The sequence below is a fragment of the Pristiophorus japonicus genome, chromosome 13, assembly GCF_044704955.1.
Source record: "Pristiophorus japonicus isolate sPriJap1 chromosome 13, sPriJap1.hap1, whole genome shotgun sequence".
In the NCBI taxonomy this organism is placed as follows: domain Eukaryota; kingdom Metazoa; phylum Chordata; class Chondrichthyes; family Pristiophoridae; genus Pristiophorus; species Pristiophorus japonicus.
Window position 1 is genome coordinate 194,774,679 of NC_091989.1, and position 20,408 is coordinate 194,795,086.

Genomic DNA, 20,408 nt, shown 5'->3' on the forward strand with positions numbered 1-20,408 from the left:
ATCCAATCATGGACTCGGCTCCACTTCCCTGCCCACTCCCCATAACCCCTTATCCCCTTATTGCTCAAGAAACCGTCTATTTCTGTCTTAAATTTATTCAATGTCCCATCTTCCACAGCTCTCTGAGGCAGCGAATTCCACAGATTTACAACCCTCTGAGAAGAAATTCCTCCTCATTTGAGTTTTAAATGGGCAGCCCCTTATTCTAAGATCATGCCCTCTAGTTCTAGTCTCCCCCATCAGTGGAAACATCCTCTCTGCATCCACCTTGTCGAGCTCCCTCATAATCTTATATGTTTCGCTAAGATCACCTCTCATTCTTCTGAATTCCAATGAGTAGAGGCCCAACCTACTCAACCTTTCCTCATAAGTCAACCCCCTCATCCCTGGAATAAACCTAGTGAACCTTCTCTGAACTGCCTCTAAAGCAAGTCTATCCTTTCATAAATATGGAAACCAAAACTGCACGCAGTATTCCAGGTGTGGCCTCACCAATACCTTATATAGCTGTAGGAAGACTTCCCTGCTTTTATCCTCCATCTCCTTTGCAATAAAGGCCAAGATACCATTGGCCTTCCTGATCACTTGCTGTACCTGCATACTAACCTTGTGTGTTTCATGCACAAGTACCCCCAGGTCCCGCTGTACTGCGGCACTTTGCAATCTTTCTCCATTTAAATAATAGCTTGCTATTTGATTTTTTTTTTTCTGCCAAAGTGCATGACCTCACACTTTCCAACATTATACTCCATCTGCCAAATTTTTGCCCACTCACTTAGCCTGTCTGTCCTTTTACAAATTTTTTGTGTCCTCCTCACGCATTGCTTTTCCTCCCATCTTTGTATCATCAGCAAACTTAGCTACGTTACACTCAGTCCCTTCTTTCAAGTCGTTAATGTAGATTGTAAATAGTTGGGGTCCCAGCACTGATCCCTGGGACTCTCTCTTTCCCCCCACCCCCTTCCCCCCACCCCCTCCCCCCCCCCCCCCCCCCCCCCCCGGTATAAAAAGGCTGTGGCTGCAGGGGGTCAATTTAAATGTTCACAGCTGAGATGAATGGAGATTTGTTTGGTAAGGGTATCAAGGGATATAGAGCTATAGCGGGTAAATGGATTTGGGATACAGATCAGTCATGATTCTGCTGAATGGCGGATCAGGCTCGAGGGGCTGAATGGCCGCCTCCTGTTTCAATGTTTAGGATTCAGACCCGGCGACGACCAACGATCACGATCATAAAATCATACAGCACAGAAAGAAACATAGAAAATAGTTGCAAGAGTAGGCCATTCGGCCCTTCTAGCCTGCGCCAGCATTCAATAAGATCATGGCTGATCATTCCCTCAGTACCCCTTTCCTGCTTTCTCTCCATACCCCCTGATCCCTTTAGCTGTAAGGGCCATATCTGAGACCATTCGACCCATCGTGCCTGTGCTGGTTCTTTGAAAGATTTATCCAATAAATCCCACTCCCCGCTCTTTCCCCACTGCCCTGAAAATGTTTCCTTTTCAAGTATTTATCCAATTCTCATTTGAAAGTTACTATTGAATCTGCTCCCACCGCCCTTTCAGGCAGCGCGTTCCCGATCACAACTCAAGAGTTTAAAAAAAAATTCTCCTAGTCTCCCCCTCTGGTTCTTTTGCCATCAATAGTTCCAGTATACACAGCATTTTGAGGGAGATAGTTCTAGATTTCTATGAACCTGGTATCGGAGTTCAAGAAGTTGAATCTGGATTCAGATCTTTACGTCTGAAATCAATCTGGATGGAAGAACATTCTGGTGAATTGTTAAGTCGCGGTCCTGTCTGCCAGCTCAGGTGTACATAAGATCCCACACTGTGCGATATGTGAGCGCACTAGGTCTGTGCAGCAGAGCTGGTCTCCAGGCGTCCTGGTTAACCCTTGCCACTGGACCAAGACCTCGCTCTGTCAAGCCCCGTGTGGTGGCTGGTGTGCAACGGTCACCACACGTTAAAAAAATCCACCCACAGGCATCTTCCACCCCTGGAGTTCAGCACTGAAACATCGGGTCCTTCATTGAAACATCTGTGAACTCAGCCATTTTGGTATGGAAGCAAGTTATCCTCGTTCGAGGGACCGCCTATTCCGATGACATAAAAGATCCCACAGTGTTAATCGAAGAGGAGCAGGGGGTTCTCGTATTATACCAGCCATCGTTCCACCCAGGCAACTAACTGCCACAGAGCAGATTTGCCGGTCCTTTATCTCGTTTGCTGTCTGCGGGATCTTGCTGTGTGCAGGAACATAAGAACATAAGAAATAGGATCCATACAGCCCCTCGAGCCTGCTCCGCCATTTAATAAGATCATGGCTGATCCGATCATGGGCTCAGCTCCACTTTACCACCTGCTCCCCATAACCCCTTATCCCCATATCGTTTAAGAAACTGTCTATTTCTGTATTAAATTTAATAATGTCCCAGCTTCCACAGCTCTCTGAGGCAGCGAATTCCACAGATTTACAACCCTCAGAAGAAATTCCTCCTCATCTCAGTTTTAAATGGGTGGCCCCTTATTCTAAGATCATGCCCTCTAGTTCTAGTCTCCCCTATCAGTGGAAACATCCTCTCTGCATCCACCTTGTCAAGCCCCCTCATAATCTTATACGTTTCAATAAGACCACCTCTCATTCTTTTGAATTCCAATGAGTAGAGGCCCAACCTACTCAACCTTTCCTCATAAGTCAACCTCCTCATCTCCGGGATCATCCTAATGAACCTTCTCTGAACTGCCTCCAAAGCAATATGGAAACCAAAACTGCACACAGTATTCCAGGTATAGCTGCAGCCAGCCTTCCCTGCTTTTATACTTCAAACCCTTTGCAATAAAGGCCAAGATACCATTGGCCTTCCTGATCACTTGCTGTACCTGCATAGAAACATAGAAAATAGGTGCCCTTCGAGCCTGCACCACCATTCAATAAGATCATGGCTGATCATTCACCTCAGTACCCCTTTCCTGCTTTCTCTCCATACCCCTTGATCCCTTTAGCTGTAAGGGCCATATCTATCTCTCTTTTGAATATATCGAATGAACTGACATCAACGACTCTTTGCGGCAGGGAATTCCACAGGTTAACAACTCTCTGAGTGAAGAAGTTTCTCCTCATCTCAGTCCTAAATGGCTTACCCCTTATCCTTAGACTGTGACCCCTGGTTCTGGACTTCCCCAACATCGCGAACATTCTTCCTGCATCTAACCTGTCCAGACCTGTCAGAATTTTATATGTTTCTATGAGATCCCCTCTCATCCTTCTAAACTCCAGTGAATACAGGCCCAGTCGATCCAGTCTCTCCTCATATGTCAGTCCTGCCATCCCTGGAATCAGTCTGGTGAACCTTCGCCGCACTCCCTCAATAACAAGAATGTCCTTCCTCAGATTAGGAGACCAAAACTGAACACACTATTCCAGGTGAGCCTCACCAAGACCCTGTACAACTGCAGTAAGACCTCCCTGCTCCTATACTCAAATCCCCTAGCTGTGAAGGCTAACATACAATTTGCCGCCTTCACTGATTGTTGTACCTGCATGCCAACTTTCAATGACTGATGTACCATGACACCCAGGTCTCGTTGCACCTCCCCTTTTCCGAATCTGCCGCCATTCAGATAATCTGCCTTCGTGTTTTTGCCCCCAGAGTGGATGACCTCACATTTATCCACATTGTTCTGCATCTGCCATACATTTTCCCACTCACCGAACCTGTCCAAGTCATCCTGCAGCCTCTTAGTGTCCTTCTCACAGCTCACACCGTCACCCAGTTTAGTGTCATCTGCAAACTTGGAGATATTACACTCAATTCCTTCATCCAAATCATTGATGTAAATTGTAAAGAGCTGGGGTCCCAGCACTGAGCCCTGCGGCACCCCACTAATCACTGCCTGCCATTCTGAAAAGGATCCGTTTATCCCGACTCTGCTTCCTGTCTGCCAACCAGTTCTCTATCCACATCAGTACATTACCCCCAATACCATGTGCTTTAATTTTGCACACCAATCTCTTGTGTGGGACCTTGTCAAAAGCCTTTTGAAAGTCCAAATACACCACATCCACTGGTTCTCCCTTGTCCACTCTACTAGTTACATCCTCAAAAAATTCTAGAGGATTTGTCAAGCAGGATTTCCCTTTCATAAATCCATGCTGACTTGGACCGATCCTGTCACTGCTTTCCAAATGTGCTGCTATTTCATCTTTAATAATTGATTCCAACATTTTCCCCACTACTGATGTCAGGCTAACCGGTCTATAATTACCCGTTTTCTCTCTCCCTCCTTTTTTTAAAAAGTGGTGTTACATTAGCTACCCTCCAGTCCATAGGAACTGATCCAGAGTTGATAGACTGTTGGAAAATGATCACCAATGCATCCACTATTTCTAGGGCCACTTTCTTAAGTACTTGGGATGCAGACTATCAGGCCCCGGGGATTTATCTGCCTTCAATCCCATCAATTTCCCTAACACCATTTCCAGCCTAATAAGGATTTCCTTCAGTTCCTCCTTCTCACTAGACCCTCGGTCCCCTGGTATTTCCGGAAGGTTATTTGTGTCTTCCTTCATGAAGACAGAACCAAAGTATTTGTCCGACTGGTCCACCATTTCTTTGTTCCCCATTATCAATTCACCTGAATCTGACTGCAAGAGACCTACCGGTATGTTTGTCTTCACGAATCTTTTTCTCTTCACATATCTATAGAAGCTTTTTCAGTCAGTTTTTATGTTCCCTGAAAGCTTCCCCTCATACTCTATTTTCCCCCTCCTAATTAAACCCTTTCTCCTCCTCTGCTGAATTCCAAATTTCTCCCAGTCCTCAGGTTTGCAGGTTTTTCTGGCCAATTTATATGCCTCTTCCTTGGATTTAACACTATCCTTAATTTTCCTTGTTAGCCACGGTTGAGCCACCTTCCCAGTTTTAATTTTTACTCCAGACAGGATGTACAATTGTTGAAACATAGAAACATAGAAAATAGGTGCAGGAGTAGGCCATTCGGCCCTTCGAGCCTGCACCGCCATTCAATGAGTTCATGGCTGAACATGCAACTTCAGTACCCCATTCCTGCTTTCTCGCCATACCCCTTGATCCCCCTAGTAGTAAGGACTACATCTCACTCCTTTTTGAATATATTTAGTGAATTGGCCTCAACAACTTTCTGTGGTAGAGAATTCCACGGGTTCACCACTCTCTGTGTGAAGAAGTTTCTCCTCATCTCGGTCCTAAATGGCTTACCCCTTATCCTTAGACTGTGTCCCCTGGTTCTGGACTTCCCCAACATTGGGAACATTCTTCCTGCATCTAACCTGTCTAAACCCGTCAGAATTTTAAACGTTTCTATGAGATCCCCTCTCATTCTTCTGAACTCCAGTGAATACAAGCCCAGTTGATCCAGTCTTGATATGTTAGTCCCGCCATCCCGGGATATCAGTCTGGTGAACCGTCGCTGCACTCCCTCAATAGCAAGAATGTCCTTCCTCAAGTTAGGAGACCAAACTGTACACAATACTCCAGGTGTGGCCTCACCAAGGCCCTGTACAACTGAGCAACACCTCCCTGCCCCTGTACTCAAATCCCCTCGCTATGAAGGCCAACATGCCATTTGCTTTCTTAACCACCTGCTGTACCTGCATGCCAACCTTCAATGACTGATGTACCATGACACCCAGGTCTCGTTGCACCTCCCCTTTTCCTAATCTGTCACCATTCAGATAATAGTCTGTCTCTCTGTTTTTACCACCAAAGTGGATAACCTCACATTTATCCACATTATACTTCATCTGCCATGCATTTGCCCGCTCACCTAACCTATCCAAGTCACTCTGCAGCCTCATAGCATCCTCCTCGCAGCTCACACTGCCACCCAACTTGGTGTCATCCGCAAATTTGGAGATACTACATTTAATCCCCTCGTCTAAATCATTAATGTACAATGTAAACAGCTGGGGCCCCAGCACAGAACCTTGTGGTAACCCACGAGTCACTGCCTGCCATTCTGAAAAGTATCCATTTACTCCTACTCTTTGCTTCCTGTCTGCCAACCAGTTCTCAATCCACGTCAGCCCAATCCCATGTGCTTTAACTTTGCACATTAATCTCTTGTGTGGGACCTTGTCGAAAGCCTTCTGAAAGTCAAATACACCACATCAACTGGTTCTCCCTTGTCCACTCTACTGGAAACATCCTCAAAAAATTCCAGAAGATTTGTCGAGCATGATTTCCCTTTCACAAATCCATGCTGACTTGGACCTATCATGTCACCTCTTTCCAAATGCGCTGTTATGACATCCTTAATAATTGATTCCATCATTTTACCCACTACCGATGTCAGGCTGACCGGTCTATAATTCCCTGTTTTCTCTCTCCTTCCTTTTTTAAAAAGTGGGGTTACATTGGCTACCCTCCACTCCATAGGAACTGATCCAGAGTCAATGGAATGTTGGAAAATGACTGTCAATGCATCCGCTATTTCCAAGGCCACCTCAAGTACTCTGGGATGCAGTCCATCAGGCCCTGGGGATTTATCGGCCTTCAATCACATCAATTTCCCCAACACAATTTCCCGACTAATAAGGATTTCCCTCAGTTCCTCCTTCTTACTCGACCCTCTGACCCCTTTTATATCCGGAAGGTTGTTTGTGTCCTCCTTAGTGAATACCGAACCAAAGTACCTTTTCAATTGGTCTGCCATTTCTTTGTTCCCCGTTATGACTTCCCCTGATTCTGACTGCAGGGGACCTACGTTTGTCTTTACTAACCTTATTCTCTTTACATATCTATAGAAACTTTTGCAGTCCATCTTAATGTTCCCTGCAAGCTTCCTCTCGTACTCTATTTTCCCTGCCCTAATCAAACCCTTTGTCCTCCTCTGCTGAATTCTAAATTTCTCCCAGTCCCCAGGTTCACTGCTATTTCTGGCCAATTTGTATGCCACTTCCTTGGCTTTAATACGATCCCTGATTTCCCTTGATAGCCACGGTTGAGCCACCTTCCCTTTTTTATTTTTACGCCAGACAGGGATGTACAATTTTTGTAGTTCATCCATGCGGTCTCTAAATGTCTGCCATTGCCCATCCCTGAAGTATCATTTGCCAATCTATCCTAGCCAATTCACGCCTCATACCTTCAAAGTTAGCCTTCTTTAAGTTCTGGACCATGGTCTCTGAATTAACTGTTTCATTCTCCATCCTAATGCAGAATTTCACCATATTATGGTCACTCTTCCCCAAGGGGCCTCGCACAACGAGATTGCTAATTAATCCTCTCTCAGTACACAACACACAGTCTAAGATGACCTCCCCCCTAGTTGGTTCCTCGACATATTGGCCTAGAAAACCATCCCTTATGCACTCCAGGAAATCCTCCTCCACCGTATTGCTTCCAGTTTGGTTAGTCCCAATCTCTATGCATATTAAAGTCACCCATTATAACTGCTGCACCTTTATTGCATGCACCCCTAATTTCCTGTTTGATGCCCTCCCGAACATCACTACTACTGTTTGGAGGTCTGTACACAACTCCCACTAACGTTTTTTGCCCTTCGGTGTTCTGCAGCTCTACCCATATAGATTTCACATCATCCAAGCTAATGTCCTTCCTAACTATTGCATTAATCTCCTCTTTAACCAGCAATGCTACCCCACCTCCTTTTCCTTTTATTCTATCCTTCCTGAATGTTGAATACCCATGGATGTTGAGTTCCCAGCCCTGATCATCCTGGAGCCACGTCTCCATAATCCGAATCACATCATATCCGTTAACATCTAATTGCACAGTTAATTCATCCACCTTATTTACGGATACTCCTTGCATTAAGACACAAAGCCTTCAGGCTGGTTTTTTGAACACCCTTTGTCCTTTTAGAATTTTGATGTAGTGTGGCCCTTTTTGTTTCTTGCCTTTGTTTACTCGGCCTTCCACTATTGCTTTTTACCTTTCTACCATCTGTTTCTGACTCCATATTACTTCGCCTTTCTCGCTGCAAAGGTTCCCATCCCCCTGCCATATTAGTTTAAACACTCCCGAACTGCATTAGCAAATGTTACCCCTAGAACATCAGTTCCAGTCCTGCCCAAGTGCAGTCCGTCCCTTTTGTACAGGTCCCACTTCCCCCCAGAACTGGTTCCAATGTCCCAGGAATTTGAATCCCTCCCTCTTGCACCACTGCTCAAGTCACGTATTTATTCTAACTATCCTGCTCCCTCTACTCTGATTAGCACGTGGCACCTGTAGCAATCCAGAGATTACTACCTTTGAGGTCCTACTTTTTAATTTAACTCCTAGCTCCCGAAATTCAGCTTGTAGGACCTCTTCCCGCTTCTTACCTATTCATCCATGTGATCTTTAAATGTTTGCCATTGCCTATCCACCGTCAACCCTTTATGTATCATTTGCCAGTCTATTCTAGCCAACTCACGTCTCATACCATTGAAGTTACCTTTCCTTAAGTTCAGGACCCTAGTCTCTGAATTAACTGTCTCACTCTCCATCTTAATGAAGAATTCTACCATATTATGGTCACTCTTCCCCAAGGGGCCTCGCACAACAAGATTGCTAATTAGTCCTTTCTCATTACACGTCACCCAGTCTAAGATGGCCAGCCCTCTAGTTGGTTCCTCGACATATTGGTCTAGAAAACCATCCCTAAAACACTCCAGGAAATCCTCCTCCACCGTATTGCTACCAGTTTGGTTAGCCCAATCAATATGTAGATTAAAGTCGCCCATGATAACTGCTGTACCTTTATTGCACGCATCCCTAATTTCTTGTTTGATGCTGTCCCCAACCTCACTACTACTATTTGGTGGTCTGTACACAACTCCCACTAGCGTTTTCTGCCCTTTGGTATTCCGCAGCTCCACCCATACAGATTCCACATCATCCAAGCTAATGTCCTTCCTAACTATTGCGTTCATTTCCTCTTTAACCAGCAGCGCTACACACAAGAACATAAGAACAGCAGTAGGCCATCTAGCCCCTACAGCCTGCTCCGCCATTCAATAAGATCATGGTTGATCTGGCCGTGGACTCAGCTCCACTTACCCGCCCGCTCCCCGTAACCCTTAATTCCCTTAGAAACATAGAAACATAGAAAATAGGTGCAGGAGCAGGCCATTCAGCCCTTCTAGCCTGCACCGCCATTCAATGAGTTCATGGCTGAACATGAAACTTCAGTACCCCCTTCCTGCTTTCTCGCCATAACCCTTGATCCCCCGAGTAGTAAGGACTTCATCTAACTCCCTTTTGAATATATTTAGTGAACTGGCCTCAACTACTTTCTGTGGTAGAGAATTCCACAGGTTCACCACTCTCTGGGTGAAGAAGTTTCTCCTCATCTCGGTCCTAAATGGCTTACCCCTTATCCTCAGACTGTGACCCCTGGTTCTGGACTTCCCCAACATTGGGAACATTCTTTCTGCATCTAACCTGTCTAAACCCGTCAGAATTTTAAACGTTTCTATGAGGTCCCCTCTCATTCTTCTGAACTCCAGTGAATACAAGCCCAATTGATCCAATCTTTCTTGATAGGTCAGTCCCGCCATCCCGGGAATCAGTCTGGTGAACCTTCGCTGCACTCCCTCAATAGCAAGAATGTCCTTCCTCAAGTTAGGAGACCAAAACTGTACACAATACTCCAGGTGTGGCCTCACCAAGGCCCTGTACAACTGTAGCAACACCTCCCTGCCCCTGTATTCAAATCCCCTCGCTATGAAGGCCAACATGCCATTTGCTTTCTTAACCGCCTGCTGTACCTGCATGCCAACCTTCAATGACTGATGTACCATGACACCCAGGTCTCGTTGCACCTTCCCTTTTCCTAATCTGTCACCATTCAGATAATAGTCTGTCTCTCTGTTTTTACCACCAAAGTGGATAACCTCACATTTATCCACATTATACTTCATCTGCCATGCATTTGCCCACTCACCTAACCTATCCAAGTCACTCTGCAGCCTAATAGCATCCTCCTCGCAGCTCACACTGCCACCCAACTTAGTATCATCCGCAAATTTGGAGATACTGCATTTAATCCCCTCGTCTAAATCATTAATGTACAATGTAAACAGCTGGGGCCCCAGCACAGAACCTTGCGGCACTCCACTAGTCACTGCCTGCCATTCTGAAAAGTACCCGTTTACTCCTACTCTTTGCTTCCTGTCTGACAACCAGTTCTCAATCCACGTCAGCACACTACCCCCAATCCCATGTGCTTTAACTTTGCACATTAATCTCTTGTGTGGGACCTTGTCGAAAGCCTTCTGAAAGTCCAAATATACCACATCAACTGGTTCTCCTTTGTCCACTTTACTGGAAACATCCTCAAAAAATTCCAGAAGATTTGTCAAGCATGATTTCCCTTTCACAAATCCATGCTGACTTGGACCTATCATGTCACCATTTTCCAGATGCACTGCTATGACATCCTTAATAATTGATTCCATCATTTTACCCACTACTGAGGTCAGGCTGACCGGTCTATAATTCCCTGTTTTCTCTCTCCCTCCTTTTTTAAAAAGTGGGGTTACATTGGCTACCCTCCACTCCATAGGAACTGATCCAGAGTCAATGGAATGTTGGAAAATGACTGTCAATGCATCCGCTATTTCCAAGGCCACCTCCTTAAGTACTCTAGGATGCAGGCCATCAGGCCCTGGGGATTTATCTGCCTTCAATCCCATCAATTTCCCCAACACAATTTCCCGACTAATAAAGATTTCCCTCAGTTCCTCTTCCTTACTAGACCCTCTGACCCCTTTTATATCCGGAAGGTTGTTTGTATCCTCCTTAGTGAATACCGAACCAAAGTACTTGTTCAATTGATCCGCCATTTCTTTGTTCCCCGTTATGACTTCCCCTGATTCTGACTGCAGGGGACCTTATTGGTTAAAAATCTATCTATCTGTGACTTGAATACATTCAATGAGCTAGCCTCAACTGCTTCCTTGGGCAGAGAATTCCACAGATTCACAACCCTATGGGAGAAGAAATTCCTTCTCAACTCAGTTTTAAATTGGCTCCCCCGTATTTTGAGGCTGTTCCCCCTAGTTCTAGTCTCCCCGACCAGTGGAAACAACCTCTCTGCCTCTTTCTTGTCTATCCCTTTCATTATTTTAAATGTTTCTAAGATCACCCCTCATCCTTCTGAACTCCAACGAGTAAAGACCCAGTCTACTCAATCTATCATCATAAGGTAACCCCCTCATCTCCGGAATCAGCCGAGTGAATCGTCTCTCTACCCCCTCCAAAGCCAGTATATCCTTCCTTAAGTAAGGTGACCAAAACTGCACGCAGTACTCCAGGTGCGGCCTTACCAATACCCTGTACAGTTGCAGCAGGACCTCCCTGCTTTTGTACTCCATCCCTCTCTCAATGAAGGCCAACATTCCATTCGCCTTCCTGATTACCTGCTGCACCTGCAAACTAACTTTTTGGGGTTCATGCACAAGGGCCCCCAGGTCCCTCTGCACCGCAGCATGTTGTAATTTCTCCCCATTCAAATAATAATCCCTTTTACTGTTTTTTTTTCCCAAGGTGGATGACCTCACACTTTCCGACATTGTATTCCATCTGCCAAACCTTAGCCCATTCGCTTAACCTATCTAAATCTCCTTGCAGCCTCTCTGTGTCCTCTACACAACCCGCTTTCCCTCTAATCTTTGTGTCATCTGCAAATTTTGTCACACTACACTCTCTCCCAGCTTCCAGGTCATCTATGTATATTGTAAACAGTTGTGGTCCCAGCACCAATCCCTGTGGCACACCACTAACCCGAAAAGGACCCATTTATCCCAACTCTGCTTTCTGTTCGCCAGCCAATTCTCTATCCATGCTAATACATTTCCTCTGACTCCGCGTACCTCTATCTTCTGCAGTAACCTTTTGTGTGGCACCTTTATCGAATGCCTTTTAGAAATCTAAATACACCACATCCATCGGTACACCTCTATCCACCATGCTCGTTATATCCTCAAAGAATTCCAGTAAATTAGTTAAATATGATTTCCCCTTCATGAATCCATGTTGCGTCTGCTTGATTGCACTATTCCTATCTAGATGTCCCGCTATTTTTTCCCACCTCCTTTTCCTTTTTGTCTATTGTTCTGATTGTTGAATACCCCTGGATGTTGAGCTCCCAGCCTTGGTCACCCTGGAGCCATGTCTCCGTGATGCCAATTATATCCTATTCATTAATTGTTACCTGTGCAGTTAATTCGTCCACCTGATTACGAATACTTCTCGATTGAGGCACAGAGCTTTCAGGTTTGTCTTTTTAACACACTTGGCCCTTTTTAGAATTTTGCTGTCATGTGGCCCTTTATGATTTTTGCCTTGGGTTTCTCTGCCCTCCACTTTTACTATTCTCTTTTCTATCGTTTGCTTCTGCCTCCATTTTATTTCCCTCTGTCTCCCTGAATAGGTTCCCATCCCCCTGCCATATTAGTTTAACTCCTCCCCAACAGCACTAACAAACACTCCCCCGAGGACATTGGTTCCGGTCCTGCCCAGGTGCAGACCGTCCGGTTTGTACTGGTCCCATCTCCCCCAGAACCGGTTCCAATGCCCCAGGAATTTGAATCCCTCCCTTCTGCACTCCTCAAGCCACGTATTCATCTGAGCTATCCTGCGATTCCTACTCTGACTAGCATGTGGCACTGGTAGTAATCCTGAGATTACTACTTTTGATGTCCTACTTTTTAATTTAACTCCTAGCTTCCTAAATTCACCTTGTAGGACCTCATCCCGTTTTTTACCGATATAGTTGGTACCTATATGCACCACGACAACTGGCTGTTCACCCTCCCCCTGGGAATACTGCACACTATCCTTGTGTGTTTCGTGCACAAGTACCCCCAGGTCCTGCTGTACTGCAGCACTTTGCAATTTCTCTCCATTTAACTAATAACTTGCTCGGACTTCACGTGCGTATAAAGCAGCACCGGCTGCACAGCGAAGTAATTCATTGACCACGGAGCATTTTGGGACATCCAGAGAGCATGAAAGGCAGCAAGTTCTTTAATGGGATGAAGTCCCACTGCTGACTGTGAAAGCTAGAATATTGATGTCTTCAGTAACTGGGCGTTAGTGGTGATTGACAGGAGCTCTGTCGACTCACCCCTTCAAACCGTTAATGCAAAAAAATAAAGAGGGAAGCTAGTAATCCTGTTAGTCTTTATCTTTGATACAGAGATGCTATGCAAACCCTGGAGAGGTGCCAATTTACAACCTGTTTGTTTTGTTTCCTCCTCAATCCTCCAGGTAATGAAGGCTGTTCGAGTGGGAAAGAAAGAGTACGAGTTGGAAAGGTCAGAGCATCTCACTTCTGTATTTTCAGAGAATATTAAAATGTTTCCTTTCTATTACTTTGCACACCTGGCTTGGGAATACTGTTTGAATTGTTACAGAACAGCTCCAGGCTGCTGGGGCGAAAGATCCTTTCACTTTCTGGCGTTGGAGTTTAGTTACACGAGTTGGGTAGCAGTTACTGGAAGGACCCACCAATCATTTCCTCTTCAGCTCCCAGTGGTTTCAAGTTGCCAGTTCACTTCCCAGAACCGTTTGCTGATGCCCATGTCTTCACATTGAGCTCGGGTGTGTTCATTTCGAACGCAACATAAGATTCGGGGGGGGAGGAGGGAGGGGGAATTGACAGGGAAGATACAGGGAGGTTGTTTCCCCGGCTGGTGAATCTAGAAGCAGGGGGCACAGTTTCGTGATAAGGGGTCAACCATTTAAGGTTGAGATGAGGTGGAATTTCTTCTTGTGGATCTTTGGAATTCTGTACACTAGAGGGCTGTGGATGCTGAGTCGTTGAGTATATTCAAGGCTAAGATAGAGAGATTTATGGACTCGAGGGGAACGGAGGGATATGGGGATCGGGCAGGAATATGACATTGAGGTAGAAGATCAGCCAAGATCTTATTGAATGGTGTGACAGGCTCGAGGGAGCGAGTGACCTATTCCTGTTCCTATTATGTTCTGATCATGTGTAGTGATGGGAACAGGTTGCGGTGCAGATATTGTATGGATCGAGAGCACATTTCTGATGTTGAACTTGTGCGCACCCCTCCTCTGCTCCCACACTGGGTTTGCTTCTCGTTCCCCCTCCCATTGAGGCTGCTTCAGCCAGTGTGCCCCTGTCCCCTGAAGCTCTTCCTCTTCCTGTGTCAGCTGCGGCTCAGTGGGTAGCACTGTCGCCTCTGCGTCAGAAGGTCATGGGTTCAAGTCCCACTCCTATCTAGTCTGATACTCCCACTACAGTACTGAGGGAGCGCCGCACTGTCGGAGGGGCAGTACTGAGGGAGCGCCGCACTGTCGGAGGGGCAGTACTGAGGGAGTGCTGCACTGTCGGAGGGGCAGTACTGAGGGAGCGCCGCACTGTCGGAAGGGCAGTACTGAGGGAGCTGCGCACTGTCTGGGGGGCGGTACTGAGGGAGCGCCGCACTGTCGGAGGGGCGGTACTGAGGGAGCGCCGCACTGTCGGAGGGGCAGTACTGAAGGAGCGCCGCACTGTCGGAGGGGCAGTACTGAGGGAGTGCCGCACTGTCGGAAGGGCAGTACTGAGGGAGCTGCGCACTGTCTGGGGGGCAGTACTGAGGGAGCGCCGCACTGTCGGAGGGGCAATACTGAGGGAGCGCCGCACTGTCGGAGGGACAGTACTGAGGGAGCTGCGCACTGTCTGGGGGGCGGTACTGAGGGAGTGTTGCACTGTCGGAGGGGCGGTACTGAGGGAGCGCCGCACTGTCGGAGGGGCGGTACTGAGGGAGCGCCGCACTGTCGGAGGGGCGGTACTGAGGGAGCGCCGCACTGTCGGAAGGGCAGTACTGAGGGAGCGCCGCACTGTTGGGGGGGCGGTACTGAGGGAGCGCCGCACTGTCGGAGGGGCGGTACTGAGGGAGCGCCGCACTGTCGGGGGGCAGTACTGAGGGAGCGCCGCACTGTCGGAGGGGCAGTACTGAGGGAGTGCCGCACTGTCGGAGGGGCAGTACTGAGGGAGCGCCGCACTGTCGGAGGGGCAGTACTGAGGGAGCGCCGCACTGTCGGAGGGGCAGTACTGAGGGAGCGCCGCACTGTCGGAGAGGCAGTACTGAGGGAGTGCCGCACTGTCGGAGAGGCAGTACTGAGGGAGCGCCGCACTGTCGGAGGGGCAGTACTGAGGGAGCGCCGCACTGTCGGAGGGGCAGTACTGAGGGAGCGCCGCACTGTCGCATGAGAAGTTTAACCGTGGCCCTGTCTGTCCTCTCGGCTGGATGTAAAAGATCCCATGGCACTGTTTCAAAGAAGAGCAGGGGAGTTCTCCCGGTGTCCTGGAACAATATTTATCCCTCAATCAACATCGCTAACAGATTATCTGTTCATTATCACATTGCTATTAGTGGGAGCTTGCGGTGCATAAATTAGCTGCCGCGTTTCCTACATTACAACAATAACTACACTACCAAAAGTACTTCATTGGCTGTAAAGCGCTTTGGGAATTCCTGAGGCGTGCAAGTTGTATCTGCAGCTGACAGGGATGACTCCAGCTGGCTGAGTCCTGTGATGTGAGAATGGATTACAGCAGTACATTTCCTTGTGTTCCTTTAATAGAAATTGGGTCTAATCCCACCAGAGCTCGTTTACACAGGCTGCTTCCATCCCCACAGCACGGCTGATGCACGACTCTTTGCCGCTTTACAGCTCTGTTGGTTTCCAATTTTCTTTCATTGTTGAGTGCTGATATAATCGGGAGAAAGTAACTCAGATGTTAGTCACAAGGGAATTGAATTATTGTCCCTCCCCCTGAGGCAGTACTTTCTGGTTCATTGTACCTCAACTGATATTCACTCAGCTCCCTTTACAGCTACAAGCCCGAAGTTTACAAAAGTCAGCAAAAGGAAGGAACACTTCATAGAATTGTAGAGATTTACAGCACGGAAGGAGGCCATTTCGGCCCCTCGTGTCTGTGCCGGCCGACGAGCTATCCAGCCTAATCCCACTTTCCAGCTCTTGCTCCGTAGCCCTGTAGATTACGGCACTTCAAGTGCACATCTAAGTACTTTTTAAATGTGAATGTGGTGAGGGTTTCTGCCTCTACCACCCTGTCAGGCAGTGAGTTCCAGACCCCCACCACCCTCTGGGTGAAGAAATTTCCCTTCAAATCTCCTAGCAATTATTTTAAATCTACGCTCACTGGTTGTTGACCCCTCTGCCAAGGGAAACAGGTCCTTCCTATCCACTCTATCCAGGCCCCTCATAATTTTATACACCTCAATCAGGTCTCCCCTCAACCTCCACTATTCCAAAGAAAACAAAGTCAGCCTATCCAATCTTTCCTCATCGCTAAAATTCTCCAGTCCAGGCAACATCCTCGTAAATCTCCTTTGTGCTCTCCAGTGCAATCACATCTTTCCTGTAATGTGGTGACCAGAACTGCACGCAGTACTCCAGCTGTGGCCTAACCAGTATTTTACACAGTTCAAGCATAAACCCCCCCCGGCTCTTGTATTCTGTGCCTCGGCTAATAAAGGCAAGCATTCCGTATTCCTTCTTAACCACCTTATCTACCTGGCCGCCTACTTTCAGGGATCTGTGGACCTGCACTCCAAGGTCCCTCTGTTCCTCTACACTTCTCAGTGTCCTACCATTTAATGTGTATTCCCTTGCCTTGTTAGCCCTTCCCAAATGCATTACCTCACACTTCTCCAGATCAAATTTCATTTGCCACTGTTCTACCCACCTGACCAGTTGATTGATATCTTCCTACAGTCTACAGCTTTCTTCTTCATTATCAACCACACAGCCGATTATTGTGATATCTGCAAACTTCTTAATCATACTCCCTATATTCAAATCTAAATCATTGATATATACCACAAAAAGCAAGGGACCCAGCACTGAACCCTGTGGACCCCACTGGAAACATCCTTCCAGTCACAAAAACACCCTTTGACCATGACCCTTTGCTTCCAGCCTCTGAGCCAATTTTGGATCCAACTTGCCACTTTGCCCTGGATCCCATGGGCTTTTACTTTCGTGCCCAATCTGCCATGTGGGGCCTTATCAAAAGCCTTGCTAAAATCCATATACACTACATCGTACACACAGCTCTCATCGACCCTCCTGGTTACCTCCTCGAAAAATTCAGTCAAGTTAGTCAGACACGACCTTCCTGTGACAAATCCATACTGACTGTCCTTGATTAATCCGTGTCTTTCTAAATGAAGATTTATCCTGTCAGAATTTTTCCCCAAAATTTTCCCACCACCGAGGTTAGGCTGACTGGCCTGTAATTACTCGGTCTATCCCTTTCTCCCTTTTTAAACAAAGGTACAACATTAGCAGTGCTCCAGTCCCCTGGCACCACACCTGTAGCCAGAGAGGATTTCTACAGTGTCTTTCCTGATCTCAGGACGTCCAAAAGCACTTCACAGCCAATGAAGTACTTTTGTAATGTAGGACAGGCGGCAGGCAATTTACACACAGCAAGTCCCACAAACAACAGCGTGATAATGACCAGATAACCTGTTTTTTTTTACGTGTTGGTTGAGGGATAAATATTGGCCCAGGACACGCATGCAAAATGACCCCTGCCTGCGGATAACTTCACCGGACAGCGTGGAGCTGAGGAGTGGGAGGTGCCCAGGGGTAGGATCTCCGGGTGGTCCTGATTTGATTGTGCGGAGCTGGAGCTATGCTGGCTACGTTGGGGAAGGGGATGGTGGGGTGCCTGGGCATTCCTTGCTGAGGTAGACTGGCACAGGGAGACAGGCGAGGAGATGGAATGGCCTACTGTCGGGGGGAGGTGGGGGGGAGAGAGAACACTTTGTGGTTACGGGTCCAGTAGTGTAGCGGTTAATTTACTTGATTAGTAATCCAGGGAACACTAGTTCAAATCCCACCGTGGCAGTTTGAGAATTTGAATGCAGTTTTAAAAAGAAACCTGGAAATATAAAGCTGCTATGAAGGGATCTCATAGAAACATATAAAATTCTGACGGATTGAACAGGTTAGATGTCGGAAGAATGTTTCCGATGTTGGGGAAGTCCAGAACCAGGGGTCACAGTCTAAGGATAAGGGGTAAGCCATTTAGGACCGAGATGAGGAGAAACTTCTTCACCCAGAGAGTGGTGAACCTGTGCAATTCTCTACCACAGAAAGTTGTTGATGCCAGTTCGTTAGATATATTCAAAAGGGAGTTAGATATGGCCCTTACAGCTAAAGGGATCAAGGGGTATGGAGAGAAAGCAGGAATCATAAGAACATAAGAACACAAGAATTAGGAACAGGAGTAGGCCATCTAGCCCCTCGAGCCTGCTCCGCCATTCAATAAGATCATGGCTGATCTGGCCATGGACTCAGCTCCACTAACCCGCCCGCTCCCCGTAACCCTTAATTTCCTTATTGGTTAAAAATCTATCTATCTGTGACTTGAAAACATTCAATGAGCTAGCCTCAACTGCTTCCTTAGGCAGAGAATTCCACAGATTCACAACCCTCTGGGAGAAGAAATTCCTTCTCAACTCGGTTTTAAATTGGCTCCCCCGTATTTTGAGGCTGTGCCCCCTAGTTCTAGACTCCCCGACCAGTGGAAACAACCTCTCCCTCTATCTTGTCTATCCCTTTCATTATTTTAAATGTTTCTATAAGATCACCCCTCATCCTTCTGAACTCCAACGAGTAAAGACCCAGTCTACTCAATCTATCATCATAAGGTAACCCCCTCATCACCGGAATCAGCCGAGTGAATCGTCTCTGTACCCCCTCCAAAGCCAGTATAATCCTTCCTTAAGTAAGGTGACCAAAACTGCACGCAGTACTCCAGGTGCGGCCTTACCAATACCCTATACAGTTGCAGCAGGACCTCCCTGCTTTTGTACTCCATCCCTCTCGCAATGAAGGCCAACATTCTATTCGCCTTCCTGATTACCTGCTGCACCTGCAAACTAACTTTTTGGGATTCATGCACAAGGACCCCCAGGTCCCTCTGCACCACAGCATGTTGTAATTTCTCCCCATTCAAATAATAATCCCTTTTACTGTTTTTTCCCAAGGTGGATGACCTCACACTTTCCGACATTGTATTCCATCTGCCAAACCTTAGCCCATTCGCTTAACCTATCCAAATCTCTGCGGCCTCTCTGTGTCCTCGACACAACCCGCTTTCCCACTCAGGAATGAGGTACTGAAGTTGCATGATCAGCCATGATCATATTGAATGGTGGTGCAGGCTCGAAGGGCCGAATGGCCTACTCCTGCAACTATTTTCTATGTTTCTATGCTATCAGTAAAAGTGACTCTGCAGCTGTCCGAGTGTCTTCAAAACCCAACTGGTTCACATGTCCTTTTTAGGAAAGGAAATCTTGCCTTCCTTATCCGGTCTGGGCCTACATGTGACTCCAGTCCCACACCAATGTGGTTGACTCTTAATTGCCTGCTGAAGTAGATGACCGAGACACTCTGGGATGGCCAGCCTTGCCAGCGACGCCCACATACACAATGAATAAAAAAACACATTATGGTTACAACCACCAAAGATGCCATTGGTGATTTTGACCAGAGTGGTGTCTTGTGATGTGGGCAGGATGGAAACAGGACTGAAGGGATTCGAACAGGGAGTTACGTAGAGAGAGAAAGTTGTGGTGGTTGGAGGCAAATCATCCCAGCCCGATCGCTGCAGGAGTTCCTCAGGGCAGTGTCCTAGGCCCAACCATCTTCAGCTGCTTCATCAACGACCTTCCCTCCATCATAAGGTCAGAAGTGGGGATGTTCGCTGATGACTGCACAGTGTTCAGTTCCATTCACAACTCCTCAGATAATGGAGCAGTCCGTGCCCACATGCAGCAAGACCTGGACAACATTCAGGCTTGGGCTGATAAGTGGCAAGTAACATTCGCACCACACAAGTGGCAGGCAATGACCATCTCCAACAAGCGAGAGTCTAACCACCGCCCCTTGATATTCAATGGCATTACCATCGCCGAATCCCCCACCATCAACATCCTGGGGGTCACCATTGACCAGAAACTGAACTGGACCAGCCGCATAAATACTGTGGCAACAAGAGCGGGTCAGAGGCTGGGTATTCTGCGGCAAGTGTCTCACCTCCTGACTCCCCAAAGCCTTTCCACCAGGCACAAGTCAGGAGTGTGATGGAATACTCTCCACTTGCCTGGATGAGTGCAGCTCCAACAACACTCAAGAAGCTCGACACCATCCAGGACAAAGCAGCCGCTTGATTGACCCTCCATCCACCACCTTCAACATTCACTCCCTCCACCACCGGCGCCCCCTGGCTGCAGTGTGCACCATCTACAAGATGCACTGCAGCAACTCGCCAAGGCTTCTTCGGCAGCACCTCCCAAACCTACGACCTCTACCACCTAGAAGGACAAGGGCAGCAGGCGCATGGGAACACCATCATCTC

General features: G+C 47.3%; 1 protein-coding gene across 1 annotated transcript in view; it reads left to right on the forward strand.

Annotated features, from left to right (window-relative positions):
- pepd (peptidase D) overlaps positions 1 to 20,408 on the forward strand; it is a 149,507-nt gene that overhangs the window by 90,197 nt on the left and 38,902 nt on the right. The window contains exon 9 of the mRNA XM_070897050.1: positions 13,265 to 13,311. Within this exon, the coding sequence (XP_070753151.1) occupies positions 13,265 to 13,311 (47 nt within the window). The remainder of the gene's footprint in view (positions 1 to 13,264; positions 13,312 to 20,408) is intronic.